The sequence below is a fragment of the Bos taurus genome, chromosome X, assembly GCF_002263795.3.
Source record: "Bos taurus isolate L1 Dominette 01449 registration number 42190680 breed Hereford chromosome X, ARS-UCD2.0, whole genome shotgun sequence".
Lineage (NCBI taxonomy): Eukaryota > Metazoa > Chordata > Mammalia > Artiodactyla > Bovidae > Bos > Bos taurus.
Genome location: NC_037357.1, coordinates 111,095,801 through 111,109,948, shown reverse-complemented (window position 1 = coordinate 111,109,948; position 14,148 = coordinate 111,095,801). Strand labels below are relative to the sequence as shown.

Genomic DNA, 14,148 nt, shown 5'->3' with positions numbered 1-14,148 from the left:
ATGTAACAAGACATAAAAATAAGCATTATTGAAAATACCTGGTTATTCAATCTATATTTCAGATGTTTGGGGATAGCAATTCAGTAAATGCACTTCTGTTCTCATAGATACAGGTTAATCACTTAGGAAGTGTGATTAGTTAGACTAATGTGTAATGAGTAATTATTTTGTGGAGAATGAAATTTTAAGTACTTTATGCACATCTCATTTTTATTATTATTTAGAACAAAACAGATGTAGAGACTTAAGACACTTCATAGGATTCTGTAGCTATTAAAGGAGGTGGAATTAGAACCCACACTTTTTGAATATGGCTTCCAACTTCTTAGCCAATCTTCAGAATTTCTACTATAAGCTAATGTGGCATGTCACTATTTTGTGGATGATAAAATTCTGTATATGTACTCAATCACTGCTTGTTGAATGAATATTTAAGACATGAACAAATAACTAAGTGAGCTTATTAACAGACCAATTTTAGTGGCATATCACATGATTGATATTTTCTCATATAAAAATATGATATTTTTAAAAGATTTCCCATGCTGCATGACATTTTTAGAATATCTTGAAAAATATTAATTAATATACTTAATTTTATCACTCAGTTGTGATGGGGAAAAAACAGCTGAGTTGCATGGAGCCAGGCAATCTTTTCTTTACACTATTGGTAGCAACTTTATTTTGAGTAATAACACCAAATGTCAGTAGGATTTATCTTTTTTAAATTAAAAATAGAAATAAAATGCAGCTTAATAGAAGTATATACAGACAAGCACATAATGTGCGATGATTTATCATTTTATTTCCTATCTAGACATGATATATGGGCTTCCCTGGTGGCTCACATGGTAAAGAATCCACCTACAATGAGGGAGACCTGGGTTCGATCTGTGGGATGGGAATATCCCCTGGAGGAGGGCATGGCAACCCACTCCGGGCAACCCACTCCAATAATCTTGCCTGGAGAATTCCCACCTACAAAGGAGCCTGGCGGGCTGCAGTCCAGGGGGTTGCAAAGAGTCAGACACAATTGAGCAACTAAGCATAGCACAGACACATTTGCTGAAACTCATACAGATGAGGTTTTAAACATCAGTGTACCCTTTTAAATATCTGTTTAGTACATGGCCTACTTGGTTGATATTCCTCAAAGTAACCATTACAAGTTCAGGGCAACAAATCTATCTGCTGCCAACCTGTAGCATCTACATTTTATTTCCTAAAATAATTCCTCATCAAAAACTTAGATCCTCTTATTCATTGTTGGGATTCCCTGGTGGCTCAGTGACAAAGAATCCACCTGCCAATGCAGGAGATGCAGGTTCAATCCCTGGGTCAGGAAGACACCGTGGAGTAGGAAGTATCCACCCACTCCAGCATTCTTGCCTGGAGAATCCCATGAACCGGGGAGCCTGGTGGGTTATGGTCCATGGGGTCACAAAAGAGTAGGACGTGACTGAGCGACTAAACAACAACAAGAATAATTCATTGTTAGTTAATCAATAATGATAATGACCAAGAGAGCTGAAATTACCAGATTTCATTTGTCTTATCAATGGATATGGCTGATAGTGTCTTTCTGGACCCTTTTCTGAGACTTAACAGACTAGAAAGATAACCTCAGTTTTCTTAAATGTATGTGTGTCTATGCGGGTATACACAAGTGTGTATGCAGGATTTTGGACCTTCTTAATCACAGGGGGAGGGGGGAAGGACACTGTAACTGTTTAGAAGATTTGTGTTACCATTCACAGTTCCTTAGCCAGAAAAACTTTTTCCAAGTATAAAAGAAGTTCCTTTTATACCTTATGTATGTACTGTGTGCTATGCTTAGTCTCTCAGTCATGTCCAACTCTTTTTGACCACATGGACTATAGCTACCAGGCTCCTCTGTCCATGGGGATTCTCCAGGCAAGAATACTGGAGTGGGTTGCTATGCCCTTCTCCAGGGGATCTTCCCAACCCAGGGATTGAACCAAGCACTCCTATATTGCAGGCAGATTCTTTACTATCTGAGCCACCAACGAATGAGTAAAAAAACAGACTAAATAAAATAGTTTTTTTAAAAAATTATCCAATTAAAGGAAACAAAGTTCTGATGAAATGTTCACTTACATCTAAATCCCAGTGTGAAGAAGTAGAGACCTTTAGTCATTCTCAAGGCAAGTAAAATTATTGTATATTGAACAGCTTTAAGATTGTATAGAGGGCTTCCCCAGTGGCTCAGTGGTGAAGAATCCACCAGCAATGCAGGAGACCCAGGTTGGGTCCCTGAATCAGAAAGATCCCTTGGAGGAGGGCATGGCAACCCACTCCAGTATTCTTGCCTGGAGAATTACATGGACAGAGGAGCCTGGAGGGCTACAGTCCATAGGGTCACAAAGAGTTGGACACAACTGAAGCAACTTAGCATGCATGCATGCAAGATTGTATAGAAGCAAACATAACAAAAATCAAATGACATTAAATTTGTTTTGGACTTCTGCCTCTAGCCTAGACTAGATTTAACTTCTTGGCTAAAAATTTTTAAAAATGAACAAAATGTATGAAACAGTACTTTTTAAAAGACACTGGACACTGGGTAATTAAAACCAGTCATTTCTGAACAATTAGAAACAAATGAGAACCAATGAAGTGAGCCCTACAGTTGCCCCAGCTTACTCTCTGAATAGAGTTCCAAGCTATGACAAAGGACAAGGGCAGAAAACAGGGCGTCTTCTTTAGATGAGGAGATGGAGCTGGGTATCGAAGGGAACCAAAGTAGCTAGAGTCACAAGGCAGAGCATCAGAGAGGGGACAGATATACAGAGAATAAACATTGGAGATCTGCAGAGAGCACCCTTCCAGTTTCCAGTTAAATCCTAACCAGTTCCCATATGACAAGTGAAAATGAAAGTGAAAGTCACTTAGTTGTGTCCAACTCTTTGCGACCCCATGGACTATATAGTCCATGGATTTCTAGGCCAGAATACTGGATTGGGTAGACTTTCCCTTCTCCAGGGGATCTTTCCAACCCAGGGATCAAATCCAGGTCTCCTGCATTGCAGGCAGATTCTTTACCAGCTGAGCCACAAGGGAAGCACAAGAATACTGGAGAAGGTAGCCTATCCTTTCTCCAGCAGATCTTCCTGACCCAGGAATCAAACTGGGGTCTCCTGCATTACAGGTGGATTCTTTACCAACTGAGCTACCAGGGAAGCACAACAACAAGAAACTACCAACGTCAAGGGAAAGAACTATACACAGTAATTAAAGCAGACAATCACCGGAGCTCACATATGGCTGGGAGAGTACCCGTTCCTGCCAGAAACAGTGGAAAACATCATACAAAAACATCAGAGCGAGTATTCAGATGGGTTTTGCTTCAGTAGTGAGGAAAATTTAGCCCTAGATTTTAGGTTGTTCTGCTCAAAACTCAAAGTATATGAGTAATACACTCCAAAGATCAAACTATTTCCAAGCAAAAATAACTATGTTTCAGTACAAAGGTCAACAATATTTATCTGCACAAATATATCAAGCACTCAACAAGTTAAAATTCACATCTGGTATCTAATCAAAAATTACCAGTCATCCAAAGAAGCAGGAAAATAACACTCATAGAAAGGAGAAAAAATAATTGGAATTGACCGAAAATAGACAGAGATGATAGTACTGGTAGACAAGAAACATTATAACTGTTATTGTAACTGTATTCCATATTTCTCAGAAGGTAAAGATTGAATGTTGAGGTCTGTTAAGATATTAACATGGAAAATGTTAAAATTCTCAAACCACATTTCAGCATTGTATTGAATCACACAAGACAACAATGTATGAGGTTAAAATTATACACTAGATGAGATAAACCACAGACTAGATAAGCTAAAAAATAGATTGGTCCATTTGACAATAGGAATTATTTAAAATGAATTACAGAGAAAATAAGACTGAAAATAAAAAGAACAGAACATCAGTGAGTGGCATAATATACGCTATCAGAGTCCCTGAAAAGGGCAAGGAGCAGAAAAATATTATTTTTAAGTAACACCTTTAAAATTTCTAAATTTGATTAAAACTATGAACACACAAATCCAAGAAGCTTAACAGACCACAAGAATAAGAAACATGAAGAAAACTATACCAAGGAATATCATAAACCCATTGCTCAATTCCCAAAAACACTCCCTAATAAACCTTCTGTATCCATTGCTGAGTGAGATGACAAGCTGAAATATATACCAATATCCATATCAAAACAACCACTCTCTGTGGAGTAGAAGGTGGGTATATATTTACCTACAATACACCTCTACAGTGCCTCATTTTTTATAATGAGTATATATTATTTTTCTAACAAAACAGATTAATATGTATAACTACCTTGGGACAGACATCTTTCAAAATGGCAAGAGGTTTATAAATCTCCCCCAAAATACCTTATATTTCTTTCTTTAAGTCAGAGACCTGGTGATGCTACATTGGCTCAAAATTCACTTTAGTGCTATTAAAAATATATTTTCTGTATGATGTCAGATTAGAAATCGATGAATTTCCTCTATCTGCAATGGTAATGCTGATGAGTATAAAGATTTGATTGATATACACATAATTACACAAAATTTTACAATATTAATTTTCTACATTTACATAGCTTACATATATATAGGGGTGTATAAATGGTTACTTTAATATCAAAAGGCATCTTTTCTATGCAAAAAATATTTGAAAAAGGAGAATTGTTAAGTTGAAAATGATATTACTTTTATGAACCCAGCATTTTGAAATGCCTGGACTATTTAATGTATTACCCCCTTTTCTTTGCTTTCATCTGTCTTAATCAATATTTTCTGGCATTCAAAAACTGGCCACAGTTCAAATCTCCTTGACTGAAAATTGCTACCTGAACAATTTGAACTAAAAAATATTGCAAAAGTACCTAAGATTTGGTGTAGTGAACCCAGTATTTCTTATACTTAAGCCATATACTTTATAACCTAAATTATAACCTCCACAATCCACTTTATCTACATAATCAAAAGACACAGCCAGTTGAAATTAAACTGTATGATGGTTATAATCCATATGTTGCACTTCCATTAACAAAACCCATAAAACAGTCAATAAGTACTGCCAATTTACTGTATTGTTTTGGCCTCTGGCCTATCTCAGAAGAAATTTTGTCAATAGAATATATAGAAATATTGCTACATCACCACAGACTGTCTTTAGGGAAACAGAACTGTAATTTTATAATGACGGATATGTCTAGTGACTACATTATTACCAAGTACACCACAAGTTCTCCTCCTGGACAAAATCCACACACTGCCCTAAAGCCACAGGACACCCTGCTGTAAGATGTTTCTCTGTATTCAAGATTCAATTACACTTTGCAATTCATCAGATAAACCGGTTATGTCTAGACTCTCATCCTGACACAAAACGTTCCAAAATGATCATCATGACAAATTCTAGCATGTGCGGTGCTGACAACAAAAGTCAGGAAATATAAATTTCCATCATCCTTCACAACCTGAACTTAAAGAAGTTAAGCAGTCGTGATGTTGTGGTGGAGATAAAAACAGTCTGAAAAAAAGAGATTTCAAAAACTTACCTTAAGATACCATTTATATTTGGCATGTTCCCAGTTCTCAGGAATTTGTGTCTTTTTGAGAAAGTGTTCAGCTTCTGTTAGCCATTGATTAAATATCTTCATATCATAATGAAACCGTCGCCATTTTTCAACAGATCTGTCAAATTGCCTAGAAATAAAAATTAGGGATCAAGAAAAATAAATGGATTATATGGACATAGAATATATGTTATTACATTAATAAAGCTATTATTTTGATAGTTTCTCACATTTGTATATGTCAGTTTCAGTTAACATAAATAACTAATATTGAATATAGGATGAATTAAAACATTTGATAAAAGGTTGCCATTTCCCTTCAAAATGAATACACTTTGTGACTGAGAGGAAAATAGAGACAATTATTATGGAATATTAGGGTTTTCTTCCCTATGAGAATACTTAATTTTAATAAAATTTCAGAAATTTAAAAGTACATTAATACCTAATAAATTATTTTGAAGCTAGATACTAAATTTCAAAAGATTTTCTAGATCAAAAATTAGCTCATAAAGTCTGTCAATTTCAGTCATATCTTGAGCTAAAAGTGTCTGCTCATTAAAATCTTCAAGCATTCAGGATGACAGCTGTAACTTGTACATTGGCTTAGATGTAAGAAATCTACCAGTTAACTGGTATACTAGTCTTCCTTTCTCCTTTTAGTTGCATTGTATCCACTAGCATTTTAAATTGTGATGCTGAAGGAATTTTGTGAAAGGTAATGTGTCAACATCTCACATGAAAAGAACATTGAGAAGGAACTATTGGGTCATTTCTGGTCACAGAAGAGACTGAGCCAGAAATTATATGAGTCAAGGCTTTATGTTTTTGCTAAGAGACTTGCACATAAAAATCACATCAGTCAGTCAATTCAGTTGCTCAGTGGTGTCCGACTCTTTGCAACCCCATGAATCGCAGCATGCCAGGCCTCCCTGTCCATCACCAACTCCTGGAGTTCACTCAAACTCACGTCCATCGAGTCAGTGATGCCATCCAGCCATCTCATCCTCCGTCGTCCCCTTCTCCTCCTGCCCCCAATCACTCCCAGCATCAGAGTCTTTTCATAGGGCATTATAAAATAAAAAAATAGCAATAAAACACTGATTTTGGGTCCCCAGTCTAGAACAATTGCACCAGTATCTTTGGAGGTGGGACCCTGACATTGGTATTTTTAAAAGCACCCAGGTGATTCTAATGTACTGACAAGTTGAAAAATACAAAAAAAGAAAAATACTATACAGTGCAAGTTTTAAAGTCTGTGGGCTCATGATCTACTGGGTCTGCAGGGCCTGTCCAAACAGGCATTTGCCAGCATGAAACAAAAGCCATCCTGAAAATTCCTGCTTATTGAGTGACCTCATAGTACAGCTGTCTGTACAGTTCTCTGAGATCTATTCTTAAGATGCAATGGATTAGTTTTGAATATCTTGAGGATCTTCTCAGATCTCTACCTCCCCTTGGGAAATTTAAGTAATTTTAGGATCCAAATAATGTCACAATTCCCTATCGTTTTACTAGGAAAGGAATGGAATTCACATTATAAACTAAGCACTGGGGTCTGTGGATTTACATATCCCATTCCATTAACTCCTGCAACACCCTCTGCAACATACCAATTATTATTCCCATTTTTCACTGGAGAAAGGTGAGATGCTGAGTAAGTTACCAAAAGGTAAATAGATATTAAATGGCAGACCTGGAATTCTAACTCAGATCCCTCTGGTTCCAGTGGTGTCCTTTAGCACCTTACATTAAATTTTCTGGGATTTCCTTTTTTCAAGATGAATTTTCACCAAATTAAACAATTCAAAGTGATAGTTGTAAGGCTTTTTTTTTTCTTATTTTCTTCCACTATTTAATTATATATCTACATGTATTCTATCATGCATTCTATCAGGTATTACATTTAATGATTAACTGTATTTTCACCTTAAAAATATCTAAAACAGTATTTTGGTAGCATAAAAAGGCAGCTAATAATAGCCAAGAGAGATAGTCTCTATCACTAGCCTATAAATAATGGAGATGTAGACATAGGGGACAGACTTATGGACACAGGCAGGCGGGGAGGAAGGAGAGAGTGGGACAAATGGACAACATACACGCTACCATATGTAAAAGAGATAGCCAATGGGAATTTGCTGTGGGACGCAGGGAACTTAAACCTGGGCTCTGTAACAACTTAGACGGGTGGTAAAGGGTGGGAGGTGGGAGGGAAGTTCAAGAGGGAGGGGACGTATGTACACCTATGGCTGATTCCTGTTGATGTATGGCAGAAACTGATATAATATTATAGAGCAATTATCCTTCTACTAAAAATAAATTTATAAAATAATTATATCTTTAATAAATAATGGCATTTTATAGTTGATCAAATGTTTTATATCCATCAGCCACAAAATGATCTTGGAAATGTTTGCATGGTTAATAATAATTTTGTTTTCCTATATTTTCAGTGCTAATACCCAAAACATGACTTAAGAATACATCTGAAGAATGTATTCCCTATAAAAAGGAATTGTACATTGTGTATGTCTTACAGGCATTTGAATCACTGGAGTCAGAGAGCTGTTAAATGAGAATCTAAAATACAGTGAGTCATAGTTGGCATGGTATCGTCTTGGTGAGGCTATAGTTGATTTTAATTTTCATTATATATATATATATTAATATTGTTAAGTTTTCCTGAAATGCATACTTCATACTTTGAATATTTAGAAAAATACAATAAGTAAAATTTATTTTAAATGGAAAGTACAGGTGATTTACAATATCATATCAGTTTCAGGTGTACAATAGTGATTCAATAGTTTTGTAGACTATTCTCCATTTAAAGTTATGGCTGGGCATACACACAGAGGAAACCAGAATTGAAAGAGACACGTGTACCCCAATGTTCATCGCAGCACTGTTTATAATAGCCAGGACGTGGAAGCAACCTAGATGTCCATCAGCAGATGAATGGATAAGAAAGCTGTGGTACATATAGACAATGGAGTATTACTCAGCCATTAAAAAGAATACATTTGAATTAGTTCTAATGAGGTGAATGAAACTGGAGCCTATTATACAGAGTGAAGTAAGCCAGAAAGAAAAACACCAATAGAGTATAGTAACATATATATATGGAATTTAGAAAGATGGTAATGATAACCCTGTATGCGAGACAGCAAAAGAGACTCAGATGTATAAAACAGTCTTTTGGACTCTGTGGGAGAGGGTGAGGGTGGGATGGCTTGGGAGAATGGTGCTGAAATATGTATATTATCACATGTGAAATGAATCGCCAGTCCAGGTTCGATGCATGATACAGGGTGCTTGGGGCTGGTGCACTGGGATGACCCAGAGGGATGGGATGGGGAGGGAGGTGGTGGTGGGGGTTCAGGATGGGGAACACATGTACAGCCGTGGCAGATTCATGTCAATGTATGGCAAAACCAATACAATATTGTAAAATAATTAGCCTCCAATTAAAATAAATAAATTAAAATAAAATAAAATAAAAAATAAAATACCTAGTAAAAAATTAAAAAAAAAATAAGTTATGGCTATCTTTTAAATAATGGCTGTATTCCCTATGCTGTACACTATATCCTTGTTGTTTATTTATTTTATACGTAGTAGTTCGTGTCTCAATGCCATACCCTTATTTTGCCTCCCCCTTGGTCTCCCCACAGTTAACCACTAGTATATTCTTTGAATCTGTGATTTTGTTTCTGTTTTTTTTATACACATTCTTTTATTTTAATTTTTTAGATTCCACATATAAGAGAGAACATACTGCTAACATAGATAACATCTTTCTCTGTGTGACTTACTTCACTAAGCACAATATTTTTTAAAAGGCAATCTCACATGCTAACAACTACCATCTCCATCTTTATACACTGAGAAACAGACTGAGGCTAACCAGACCACAGAGGAGTTGTCATTTGGTCATTTTCCACCTCTGTTACAGTCATCAGCCCGCTTCCTATTCTGCTTTTTTCTATTACCCAACCACCAGATTTACCCTCTTGCCAATGCTTTTATGTCCTGGAAGGTGATTATTTCTTCAACATCTGGGCTGTAAATACTCTTCCTTCTAGGCTGCTGCAGATGTGTGCCTCCACCACTCACTGCACTGGCAGTGACCGTCTTTTAGAAGATTCCACAAAGTCTCCTCCCACCCAACCCCTCTGCCTCTTCACAGTTTATCTATCATCTAGTTTCTCCAAGAGAAGAAAACCATCAGGGCCCACACAGTTGATCATGGTACCTCTTAGGGCTGCAAGACAAAGTTGGAGATACGAACATAAGGGAAACACTCAGGCTTCTCTACTTATATTTGTGTTCCAGGTCCACAAAAATGGGGCAGGATGAAGTTGCCAGCCACCAAGGACTCTCTGCAGTCTCCCCTTCCCCCCATGCCCTACTGTCTCAGGATTTCGTGACTTTGTACATTAGTCCAGTGTGCCTGAAATGCCCTCTTTCCCTTTACTCCATTTTCACTCAACTCCTGCAAGCTGAATCTTTGCATACTTAAAGACTTGACATGAACCATTAGGTTGGCCAAAAAGGGCATCCGGGTTTTTCCTTAACATCGTTCAGAAATATCCAAACGAACTTTTTGGCCACAGCAATACTTATACTGTCACTTTGTAAATATCTTACTATAGAGCATTCAATAGTCTGCAACTGCTAAAACTTTGAAAACAGTAAAGTTGATTTAATTTTATTATTAAAATTAATGTTAAAATGAGTAACTCTATTGAAACAAAATATTAAAGAATAAAAGCATGCACTTTACATGTGATGACATTTAATGTGAGTAATAATATTTTAAACTCCATTTCAAGCATCACATAAAATTTTTAAACATACTTTCTAGCATTTTAACATGTATTGTTAACAACCAAGCATAAATCTATTCTTGAATTTACTGTGTAAAATTTCATTTTTTATCATGCCTACTTATAAAATTAAACTCTCTCCCATTAAGGAACATCCTGAATGAACAGATATAAATTTTGCTAGTTTTACAATGTTACATTTATAAATTTAATCTCTAGTCACTCACTACGCTCCCTAAATTCCTCTCATTCCATTAACCGGACATCCATGACTGAAGGAAAATGCAGCTACAACAGGAAATACATAAAGATATTACAAATACCATTAAGGGAAATAAGTGTAAGTTTTACTCTCTGTATTATTACTAGAGGGGAAAAAAAAAATTGTTGCATTTTTTTTTTCCTGACAGCAAGAGGTAATGTAGACCTGCCTAAATAAAGGACAAAAAATGTCAGTATAAACACATGGATAATAAATCAAGTGATTTTTAAAATTTTGCAAATATTAAAATTCTCATACACTATGCAAGCAGTATTTAAAATTACACTGCTGCTTCATTTATGTGCAGCATAACTTATTTCCTGCTGTTCTAAATCAAGTTAGTCAGATTATTCTCAAGCATAAATTACATTTAGGGAGTAATTTAGGTACTTTGGGACATACTTTAACACTGTCAGGCCATTAAGGTGGTGCTGAATTCCATGAAATAGATTTAAATAAATAACACCCTAGTAGCCTTCTGACATAATCCATTGTAGCTTTATACTTAAGGTCTGCAAACTCAGCACTGGGCTGCTAAGTACTGCCTCCTACATATTTCATCTTTGATTAGGTGAGTGGGAGGGATCTTGGCTAAAGTCTCATAGTCCAAATTAGAGGAGCTGATAAATATAAGTTAAATTAGTCATTCGCCCCAAACCATAGTACCTTCCCACGCCCCCGCCCCCTGATCCCAGCTTCCCCAATAATCCAATTATTTAGTAAAACCTAAGTATTGGGTTTGGAGAAGGCAATGGCACCCCACTCCAGTACTCTTGCCTGGAAAATCCCATGGACAGAAGAGCCTGGTAGGCTGCAGTCCATGAGGTAGCTAAGAGTCGGACATGACTGAGCGACTTCACTTTGACTTTTCACTTTCATGCACTGGAGAAGGAAATGGAAACCCACTCCAGTATTCTTGCCTGGAGAATCCCAGGGACGGGGGAGCCTGGTGGGCTGCCATCTCTGGGGTCGCACAGAGTTGGACACGACTGAAGCGACTTAGCAGCAGCAGCAGCAAGTATTGGGTTGGCCAATAAATTCATTCAAGTTTTTCCATGTTTATTGGTCATTTGTATTTCTTATTTTGTGAAGATGGCAAAAGTCTTATGTTACTGTGAAACATAAAACACATCTGTGATCTTCCCTAGTGGTTCAGTGGTAAATAATCCACCTAGCAATGCAAGAGACATGGGTTCATACCCTGGTCTGGGAAGATCCCACATGCCATGGAGCAACGAAGCCTGTGCACCACAAAACAGCCTGTGCTCTAAAGCCTGGGAATCACAACTACTGAGCCCATGTGCCACAACTACTGAAGCCTGCAAGCCTGAGAGCCCATACTCCACAGCAAGAGAAGTCACTGCAACCAGAAGCCCACGCACACACTACAACTAGAGAGTAGCCATCCCTCACCACAACTAGAGAAAAACCCCATTCAGCAATGAAGACCCAGCACATTCAAAAATAACATATACACAATGGAGTATTACTCAGCCATTACAAAGAATACATTTGAATCAGTTCTAATGAGGTGGATGAAACTGGAGCCTATTATACAGAGTGAAGTAAGCCAGAAAGAAAAACACCAATACAGTATACTAATGCATATATATGGAATTCAGAAAGATGGTAACAATAACCCTGTATACGAGACAGCAAAGGAGACACTGATGTATAGAACAGTCTTTTGGACTCTGTGGGAGAGGGAGAGGGTGGGATGATTTGGGAGAATGGCATTGAAATATGTATAATATCATATATGAAACGAGTCGCCAGTCCAGGTTCGATGCACGATACTGGATGCTTGGGGCTGGTGCACTGGGACGATCCAGAGGGATGGTATGGGGAGGGAGGAGGGAGGAGGGAGGAAGGTTCAGGATGGGGAACACATGTATACCTGTGGCAGATTCTTTTTGATATATGGCAAAACCAATACAATATTGTAAAGTTAAATAAAATAAAATTAAAAATAAATAAATAAATAAAATTATTGAAAAAGCACATTCATTATTTACTAAAACTGATCATTCTATGACTAGCATCCAGATCAAGATATAAAACATTGTCTGCAGCTCAGAATTCTTCTTTGTGTCCCTTCCCACATTTTAAGAACTTCTCCCAGTTTTCTTTCAGATTGTTCTTAAAAACTTATAGGACTGCTTCATGATTATGGATACACACATTATATTAGTTATATGTGTGTTCCAAATGTTTTTTCACACTCTGTGACTTTCATTTTCACTCTCTCAATGCTGTCTTTTGATATACAGAAGTTATTAATATACAATATAGTCCAGTTTGTTATGTTATGATTAGTACTTTATATATCTATTTAAGAAATTCTCCATTATCCAAAATTCATTTACATATACTCCTTTACTTTGTTATGAAAGTTTTGTTAGTTTGCTTTTTCCCATTCAGATGTATAATCCTCTAGCATTATATTTTTGTATGCAGTGTGAAATAGAATATATTTCTCAGCAGGGGATCTATTTTAATTTGTAAGGTAAGGCATACAAACACAACAAAGTAATGGTGTACAGTGGAAAAATAAAAGTGTGTGCTGTGAAAAGTAAGCTTCTATCCTACTTCACACACCCTCCCCCCAACTCTGCCTGTTATTGTGCTCAGTAGCTCAGTTGTGTCTGATACTTTGCGACCCCAGGGACTGTAGTCCACCAAGCTGCTCTTCCCATGGGATTTCCCAGGCAAGAATACTGGAGTGGGTTGCCATTTCCTCCTCCAGGGGATCTTCCCGACCCAGGGACTGAACCCTCATCTCCTGCATTGCAAGTTGGTTCTTTCCCACTGAGCCATCGGGGATTCTCTCATTGTAAATAAAACTTTCATAATTTGAAATATTGATAGAGCTAGGCAAAGAAATAAACAAATACAGTGTTTTAAAGTAAGCATTCTCATTCAGTTTTATTGGATTCGATATATCCACTGCTAGCATTTTTACAGCTCTGGATCGACATATTATTTTGAAACACCCAGTTTATTTTATGTTTCATTCTCTCTGGGTTATGAGTCTGATTCTTAGGCTTCACCAGTTTGGAGTGGTTCTTTGAGTTTGTTTCTCACAGTGTTTATAATACTGGAGTTCAGGAACTCATTCTCTGGTCTCTACTCCCTCTCTTCACTGCTGAAATTCCACCCATTCTATTTCAACTGTTTCTCATAATGTTTCCATTTATTGCCACCTGAACAAACAGAATAGACAGACCTTATGTGAACTCTTTAAGACATCGACTCTTAAAGTGACCCTTTCCAATTATAGGGGACTCTTTTGCATTGCTTAAAGGGAACAGGGATATTTTTTCCCTCAAAATACAAAACAAAATCTAGTTCACCTAATTATTATAGGTGAACTCTTTGGATCTGGATCTCCTCTCTGGGTATTTCCTTATACAATGGCATTGAATCTTAAAGGTTCA

The 14,148-nt window shown here is 36.9% G+C and overlaps 1 protein-coding gene across 10 annotated transcripts in view; it reads right to left on the bottom strand.

Annotated features, from left to right (window-relative positions):
• The window catches only part of DMD (dystrophin), a 2,236,915-nt gene that overhangs the window by 1,194,813 nt on the left and 1,027,954 nt on the right, over positions 1-14,148 (bottom strand). For all 10 annotated transcript variants that reach the window (XM_024988361.2, XM_024988358.2, XM_024988360.2 and 7 more), the window contains one exon: positions 5,600-5,747. In XM_024988361.2, the coding sequence (XP_024844129.1) occupies positions 5,600-5,747 (148 nt within the window). The remainder of the gene's footprint in view (positions 1-5,599; positions 5,748-14,148) is intronic.